General features: G+C 37.6%; 1 protein-coding gene across 1 annotated transcript; it reads left to right on the top strand.

Moving 5' to 3' along the window:
- Positions 1–654: 654 nt before the first annotated feature.
- SARC_03827 (hypothetical protein) lies at positions 655–1860 on the top strand (the record flags this gene model as incomplete). Its single annotated transcript, XM_014302360.1, has 3 exons — positions 655–762; positions 1284–1334; positions 1729–1860. The coding sequence occupies 3 exons, from the start codon at positions 655–657 to the stop codon at positions 1858–1860; spliced, it is 291 nt and encodes a 96-aa protein (XP_014157835.1).
- Positions 1861–9329: the final 7469 nt, after the last annotated feature.

The following is a 9329-nucleotide window of genomic DNA, read 5'->3' as shown; positions in this document are numbered from 1 at the left end:
GGTATATAGGTATATATATATATATATATATATATTATATTATATATATATTATATTATATATATATATGCGTGTGTGTGTGTGTGTTTGTGCGTGTCCGGGTATGAACAGTTATATATATATATATATATATATATATATATGTATATATATGCATGTGTGTGTGGAGGGGGTTGTATGCGCGCGTGTGTGAGTGCGTGTGTAAATATAATGTAAGTATGTATGCATATAAAAATATGTTTGTTTTTTTATGTTTATATATATATATATATATATATATATATATATATATATATATATATATATATATAGATATATATATATATATATATATATATGACGTTTCAAGTTAAACCCGTGTGCAATGGCAGTGTTGTACAGTTTCGGAACCGTAATAAACGCTTCATGTATTCTGAGTTTACGTACATTTATGGATACAAGAAAATAGTGCTTTTTCTTCAGAGGCTGGATATGCTTTACTCATCTGCCGACTTTAAAACCAATTAAGAAGCCGAATCATATTCTCAGCTATACAATTTTGAATGTGTTTCTGTTATTTCCTAGGCGCCAACACGCTCAGCAGCAGGCTTATAAAAGCCTTTAACCGGACTCTTACCTCTCCCACTCTCTCAGAAAAAACAAACGGCTTTAGAAATGGCAAAAAGTCAACAGATCGAGTTCAACGCGAAACCCGACGCGAAAGCCGATCGCGCTGCTATCATCACGCTACTAGAGGCGGCTGTTCAGCGGAGGAGTCTCGAGGTAAGTGGGTTTTAAGTAGTTTTTCAATATACACACGTACGTATATATATATATATATATATATATATATATATATATATACTGTATATAGTGCATGCTTTGTAAATTCTTTTTGTATGCATGTGTTGTAGAGTAAGCAGGGTATATGCATGCGGGCATGCAGTACCAAATATGCGCATGTTGTGGGAAAGAGTAGAGTGTGTCAGGTTGACTAGATATCGCGACTTATATGTATGTTATTAGATTATGCGGCATGTATCGGTTGACTTTGTAGTTCATTCCATATACAGAGAGTTTTGTTCTGGTTCTAAGATATTCTAAAGTATACTGTAGGGAGTTTGGGATCGTCAACGATGATTGTGAATACATGCCTAGTACCAAACCATATATATATTTTTCCTCTTGTATCACAGCGATGTGTTTGGCTTGCCATAATTATGTATTAGACCAGGTGTATTCAATTGATTTTCTTAGATCGCAACTACTTATGTATGTCTACTTTTATTTGATTTTTCCTCAAGGCCCCATTAACCGATGAAGAAATCCGTAGCAGGATAGCCGAGAAGACAAAGGTATGTATATTCTCACACACGCAAATACACGCATGCACATGAATATGTGACTCGTAGCGATTTCATGATCCGTGAACTCGCAAACGAAAGTGGCATATCTGTGTACGTATACCCTATTCGGCAGTTCATGCCCCAGGGGCCAGAGAGGGGAGGGGGGGGGCTCGCCCGTCTTTAAATGTACTATGTTTGCCCAATGTCTCGTTTTACTTGTTTTCATCGCATATCATTAAAGCTTGCGAAAGGATTCGATCGATATGTTGTGAAGGTCACGAACAACAATAGCTAGGGAGAACCTTTATTCTTTACAAGTTCCTTCCATTCCCATAGCCTGGACTCGGATTCCTCACATGTGATGGTCCTAATTCACATTCCTTACAAACCACAATTTCTGCAGCTAATGGAAGAGCTCACAAAGCGTGTGGAAGAGAGTGAAGCGAAGATCACGGAGAATCAAAAGAGGTTTGATGAGTTACACAAACTAATAAGCGAAGGAGAGACTGGGGGGTTTGACACCTACAAGTTTTGAATTACCGGCGGAAAAGATTAAACACTACCTAAAGAAGTTGCTATTTTACACAATCGTAAAAGCGAAAACCAGACTGCGTTGTACTACTACAAGTATAAAAACCGGTCAAAAGGTCTATAATTAGATCAAACATTACCAACCAAAATTCCATACTTCCACATTCTGATCAGCGAGTGGCAGATTGCTGGGGCTCAGAGTTTAAAGTTCTACCATGTTTAGAAGTTGGATTTTAGATTTCCATGTTGTTTCGGATAGGGTTTAGGGTTTTTCTTTTATTTATTTTTAAAAATATAGCTCTTGAATTTGTATGTGTGCCGGTTGAAATAAAAAATTACACAATTTATCGAGTATATACGAAATATTGTTCACGATTGTCGGCTTTACATTTGAACGTCTACATGGGACATCAGATACTTTATTTTGCAATCTACTACACATAAACGCTACTCATTGGGGATATATGGGATGTGACGATGGATAGATGCCATCTTTCGTTTTCGAAATTTATGGTTAGCTATTCATGGGACGAATGTAAATGATGATTGCTTTCGAAATTACACTACGATTGATTGGCTACATAGTTGATTGTAATGGATAATATTGGCTCCGATCGTCATCACTGAATAGAATGTCTAAATGAGACGATTATAAAGGATTTGGCTCAGAGTTTTACTATGTCTAGAGTTTAGAGTTTAGGTTTACTGCAGTCGTAATCAATTGTCATACAATTTATTGGGCATATATGGATTATTGTTCACGATTGTCGACTTTATTTTTGAATGACTACACGGGGCACGTGCATTGGATGCATTTTCTCAATTCAATACATATAAACACTATTCACTGGTGACATATGGGATGTGACAATGGGAACATGCCTTCTTTCGTTTTCTAAACTTATAGTTAGCTATTAATAATGAGACGACTGTAAATGATGATTGCTTTCAAAATTACACTACTATTGGTTGGCTACACATGGTATTTGCAATGGGTAATATTGGCTACGAACTTCTTCATCACTTAATAGATTGTCCATATGGGACGAGTATATAAAGGATTCGGTAATAAGGGATGCTAGCAATAAGTAATGATTTTATATATCTTAGCTTTCTTAGTATGTATCTATGAAACATGTATGAGATTATCTTTCGTTGTCTGCATGAGACGTTCTTGAAATGAATCACTACAATGGACAGTTGACCTCGTTCGTTTACTTTACTTTTGATCTGAGCTATAACGGACGGATGAATTAATTAATTGCTCCCAAGCAGTTGCAATACTATTAATTCGCACTAAAATGAATGCGATGGATGATTTTTCTCATTTTGCAAAGAGTTTATTACTTTTTTATATTTTTAAATTATCATTTTTTTAAATATACTTTTCCTGTGATTGACTATATTGGACAACCGCTAGGAATGATTGTTCTCAAGTGATAGGAATGATTGTTCTCAAGTGATAGGAACGATTGTTCCCAAGTGATTGACTATATTGGACAATCGCTAGGAATGATTGTTCTTAACTGATTAATGTAACATTAATTAGTTACAGTTTGTTTTTATTGAATTCTATGAGTATTAACGTCGTGTATATCACATCCTGATAGTAAATAAGAAATACTTGTACAATAAACTTCAAAGAGTGCAACAGAAAAACAAATGCGTTTATTTATAGGAGTAATAAAATGAAATAATAAACATTAACTTGTTGAACAATCGCTGCCTAGACTTCAAAGCGTTAGCAATATTTAAAATTTACGTTTCAAATTTCTAGGCAAAGCCCACGAGGTACTATAGAGGTTAGAATGATAAGCTTAAATCCAATCCAGACGATGTGTACTTCAAAAAGACGCAATACTTTATTCGCAAAAAAAAAATTGTGAAAAGGAGGATAATTATAATTTTGGACTGTACAGAAAGTCAAGCACTGCAGAAATTACACTACCGTTATTACTATATGGAATACTAAAAGTGAATGCAAGAAACCCCCGTTTGAGATTAGCTTATATTAACATATCAGAAGTAGGGAGCGATAATATGACATATGTATGCTTTATTACAAAACTTGCCTCTGGATCTAAAGTTCAACCACAGTACGAAGATTGCGCTCATCAAATTATTCACAAAGAGACGGATTGACAAATGGAATAGTAGGGATATTCAATAATTATACCATGAATATCTTATGGTTTACACCTGACTGACAATACTAGGTATAGAGCTAAGTGAGGAATATAGTGGTAGCAGTTCCAATAAAAAGGGTTTCAATTGATAAAATTTCCAATACAACACTTGTCGGCTCAAGGGCTAAGGAAAAACAATGTATGAAGTAGTAACTGATCTCAATGATTGCTTCGCCGAAGTGCAAGCATATGTTTCCCTATCAAAAGCAACCAAATGGAGTGATATAATTGAGGGGGAGTGAGAGACTACAAGTCTCAGGCCAGATTTTACAACAAGAAACCCTCTTTGATTTATGGAAGCCATCAGAGTTAGCTCACTCCGGAGAGCTAATCAAGTTGCTTAAGTTACTCCCGAGAGTGAGCAGATTAAGTTCCTCAACAAACTCCCGAGAGTGGATTAAGTCTGTCAACCGCAACATTGTAAAAATAGCTGCTGTTCTTTGCGAGTCACAACCTATATGGAAAGGCGTCATGTGATCAGCGTGGGATTTTGTTGCAGAAAAGTCGAAATAGAATAGCATCGAAGTGTTAAAGTGTTCTGCATAAAGTTTCTCATACTGACTATATGAGTTTTTACTCTGGCCACGCCAAGAGGCTGAACACTAGTACAAACACTTTGAGTATAAAACCAAAGGTGAGGTCAGAAATAAATACATATATTTGCACTTAATTTAAAGTCTACTACATTGCACTCTAATACCATCTGTAAGCCACCTATGTACGTTTTCATCTGTTGGCGGAACATACGTGTGAGGTACAAAGTTGACTTTGGCATGCCTCATTTGTCTGACATTAATTTCATTTGCAGGTACTGTGACTGTAGAGCCTGGTATGTTAGAATGTACGTCAGGATGTATGTTTGCATTTGTGTCTAGGAGATCTGACAATGATTCTCTGAAACTTTTTTGTTCATGCTCCGGGTCATCCTCATGTGGAGTGAGTAGTGGTTCCCATTTTGCATCTGTTGGTATAAGTGGATTTATTTATCCCGCTATGTATACGCTTATGTATGGTACAATGACCACACCTAGAAGTATTGGTGCCTTCTTGTCTGGTAGATCAAATAATTCAAAGCACTGAGAGGGTTCTCTACCTCCATACTTAATGCCACACACTTGGGTTGACCCTGTCCTTTGTATTCTTGTATCTATTTATGCTAGTTATAAGTAGCCCGGTTGCGCTCTGACAGAGAGATTCAATTCAGTTACTATACTCTTGTCCATACATGAGCGTTGCGCGCCCGAGTCTACTAGTGCATTGTATGCGATGCCATTGGTTTGTATGTCAATCTGTATTCGTTGGTCTCGTGGTGCGAGAAGTACTGAACGGGCGCTTGATTAAGAAAACGATGATCATCAGGCGAGTGGTTGAATAAATCGTAATACTCGAACAACAGCTCTTCAACTTTGAATTTTTGTTTTAGGTGTTTCAGTCAAATTATCAGCGTGTTTGTATTCATATGGTACTATCTGTTCTCTAGATAAAGTATGAGAATCTGTCTCCGTAGTAGATGTATGTTATGAAACGAGCAGTCTTGCATCCGCCTGATCAGGATGAAACGCTCGACATAATTAAAATGATTCAATTTGTTCTTAAGTTTCGCAAACTATATTATACAGATATAGTGTATCGTCGCTAGTATTGGTGATGATGGTTTTGAAATGACCTTTCCGATTAGTACCCTCAACTAAAGAAGGTACTGTAAACTTTGTCGCATCCTCGGATGGGATGAAAAGATATGTAGGTAACATGTCAATGGTGTTGCCGTCAACTCTCAGTTAAACAACAGCTGAAGTGAACGGTGGTATTGTGTAGTGGTCAGCTACACGTACATCAGGTCCGCGAACTCTATTGCGTTTGAACTTGTAATTTTCATTTGCAGCTTTAGGAGGCGTAAATTTGTCATACTGATTGATAGCGCCATTATGTAAATACAAAGCTATCTGTTCTTAGTTATCAATCTTCACGACCGGATGTGACCAATCTATTCCAAGTATCCTCTGTCTATCAACCACTCGGAACATATGTTCAAACTCTGCTTTTGTAATAGGAAATTGATAGTGGCTGTGTATGTTGAATTCATAATAGCTGTGTATGTTGAATTCATAATACCACCTAATCCCGAAACTGGTGACAGTGTTTTGGTAAGTTTTGTTCTTTTCTTCGCTTGAGATGATTTACGAATATTTAAAACATATTTATGTGTAGCAAGAGATCATTATCCTCTTAGACGTTTTTAACATGGAAGGATCCGAACCGAGAGTGTACATATTTCAATGTATTAGTTTTAATATAATATATATAGATATATATTTTATCCCTTTTAGAGGAACCTACCCATAGTTGTCACTTTGCTGGATCATTTGCATCCAGATACTTATCGATGTCTATTGCACTATCGTGGAAAACGCAGATGGTTGCGATTTTATCATCAGGTTTATCGTCAACCTTAATTCGTGCGGTGTCATCGGATTTCAGAGACGTAGATATAGTTGTATCTTTTGTTGTAGTTGGGACAACTGGAGCGTGTATTATTGTAATTAATGGTATATCCTTTGCAAGCGCATAATCCTGAAGATGATGCCCTTGTTCACATCAAAAACACTTAATATGTGCTAATATAGGCGACATAGTGACCGTGGAGATCAATGCCTGTATAATATCACCTGCGAGGCAATTCTCACGTCTGGGAGATCCCCCGTATTTACGATATCCCTTGTTGTTGCGAACCTTTTCACCACCGAGCGGGTGATTTCTATTTTGATATGGTTTTGCGCGATTATTTCCTCTACCGCACCAAATCTGAATGTCTCCACGCCCCTCTCTCCAATATTTCAGAACTCGGCATTCATTTGACGTGTGAGTAGACTTAAGTCCATGTAAGGAACACGAGTTTTTCTATCATTCCCATAAATTGCTAGGTAGTAGCGACCATCTGTCGCGGGACAGAATTAAACGTTGTTACTTGGTCTTTAGATGTATATCATGTCTTCAGACGACTGATATCTATACATTTGCTCAGTCACTTGGTGAAGTAACCATGTCATAGTGTTACTTTAAATAAAGCGCAAGAGTATTTTTTTAATTAATTACCTCACCTTTGATTTATAACTAAGCTGTTTGTGCTGGTGTTCCACCGCTTGGGCTGGCCCTGATATGGTCAGTATGAGAAATTTTCTGCAGAACATTTTGTCAATTCGATGCTATTTTATTTCGACTTCTCTACAACTTAAATCTCGAATCACATAGACACGCAGCTAATTTTAGAATATTGTGGTCGTGGCTGACAAACTCAATCAACTCTCGGGAGTTGGTTGAGAAACTTTATCAACTCTCAGGAATCGGTTAGGTATTAACTCAACTTTCAGGAGTAGGTTTAGCAACTTGATTGAGTGAGCTAACTCCACAACAATTGGTCGCCACCGTTTTATCCACTCGATAATTGAACCCGGACCATGATATGGAGCAGCATGTTGTAGTTTGTTAAGGTATTTATTTCGTGGTTCAGATGTGATTCTAAAACTAAGATACAATACCAATACCGGAACAACGGTACTCCATGTTCCATGAGAACTGATTTAAAAATTGCATTGGCACTAACATAACGATGTATGCCAGTCATACGAACACCATCTTCGATGGCATTATCCACTACTGCCTTCGTGGCAAAGATACCGATATTGTAGGCCCGTGTTCCAAAGAACTGGGCAACTGTTTGAACTAGATCTTAACCAGTTTCCAAGATCGTGCGCTTGAATCTCCTTTGGCACTTTTTGTGTTGCGCCACTCCTTTCTTTCTATTTCCGTCAGCTTTGGTGGTTGTGACGAGGCTATCGGCCGTTTCAATTTCGTTTTCAAGTACATAAGATGCATTGCAAGGTAATCATCTAATTGTTTAAAAATCCAATATCTCACAGTTTCGTGTATAGGACCGAAGATTCGATCAACTACTGTAGATTCTGCTCTGACGCTATCTAAGTCATTTGAGTTGCCATGTAGTGAAGTAGATTATTCAAGCAAAGGCAGCTTTTTAGCTTCATCTCCAAATGATAGGTGAATGAAAACTTTTTATTAATAAAGAACGAATCACTGAAAACATATAGTTCAATAGGTGCCAAAATGTAATTAACACAAATTGTTCGGTATTCTCGAGCTTCTTGAATGATTTCCCTTTAGAGTGAATCTTAGCTCATATAGCTGAATGTTCCACCTCTAGACTTCCGCGTCTTTTCTATAGGAGGAGGGATCCGCCTGTGGATTCGCACCACGAACACATTGTAATAGCGTCCCAAGCATAGACTGACTTATTTGCGTCATTGTATATAAATGCATGGTGTTCTGTTGCGCATATAATCAGGACACACAACCGAGAGCACAAGAGTGCATTCCAATCATTAGGAGTTCGGTGATTATTGGACATTATTGGACGAGTCTTTGTACTATGCGAGATTGTTGTATTTCACAAATCTGAATAATAAGATTACCTCCATAAATCTGAGTAATATAGCTACCATGTCTCAATTTCTAATTGTAAACTACTACATATTTTCCTCTCTGCTCAGTAGAATCTTGCTCCGTTGCAGATCTTAATCCTAAACGTTGAGCGGTCAATTTACCAGTCATGTCAGCATGAAAGCAAGCTTATCCGTCCCCAGAGTTCAAAGGACGTCAAAATATATGTATGGAACAGCCTTAGGAACGTATAGCAGATAAATCTATGATTTGTCGAGTCCGCTTACGTGCTCGTTCACTGTCTGAGCAAAAAATACCGACCAGTGACCACCCATTCTGAGTGTCACAGCACAAAGGTAAACAAAGTCCTTTCCAGGTAGTCTAATCTCACTACATCGTACCCTCGGGAGGCATAGATGCTTATGTAACCATTTTGGAACTCGGAATCGATGATAAAAAAATTGTCAATAAGAGACCTTTCCATAAAACCTTTCCCCCCGGTGGCAGGGTCAATTCCGCATAATCGCCAGGTTTTGGGAGTCGCACCTTTGGGCATGATTTTGCATCAAATTCGACGATCTAGCATCCATAATCAGGCGTCGTTTGATTGGACCTTTAGAGATAATATTATTTATTTCAAAAATGGCAAGTATGTATGATACAATGTATGAACATATGGTATGGCTCTCATAGTCGCTGTAGTGGTTCAGGAAAGATTGATGGGAAGAAGTGGCCAGTAAATTCCCGTTTGAAGCTTGGGCCAAGTGAGTCGACAATGGAAGATATGTGCTGAGTCAATTCGGGCCGGTGTTGACAAAACACTGTTACTATCAAA

This window comes from Sphaeroforma arctica, assembly GCF_001186125.1.
Source record: "Sphaeroforma arctica JP610 unplaced genomic scaffold supercont1.203, whole genome shotgun sequence".
Lineage (NCBI taxonomy): Eukaryota > Ichthyosporea > Ichthyophonida > Sphaeroforma > Sphaeroforma arctica.
The sequence above is the reverse complement of the archived record's forward strand: the minus strand, read 5'-3'. Positions and strand labels throughout refer to the sequence as shown.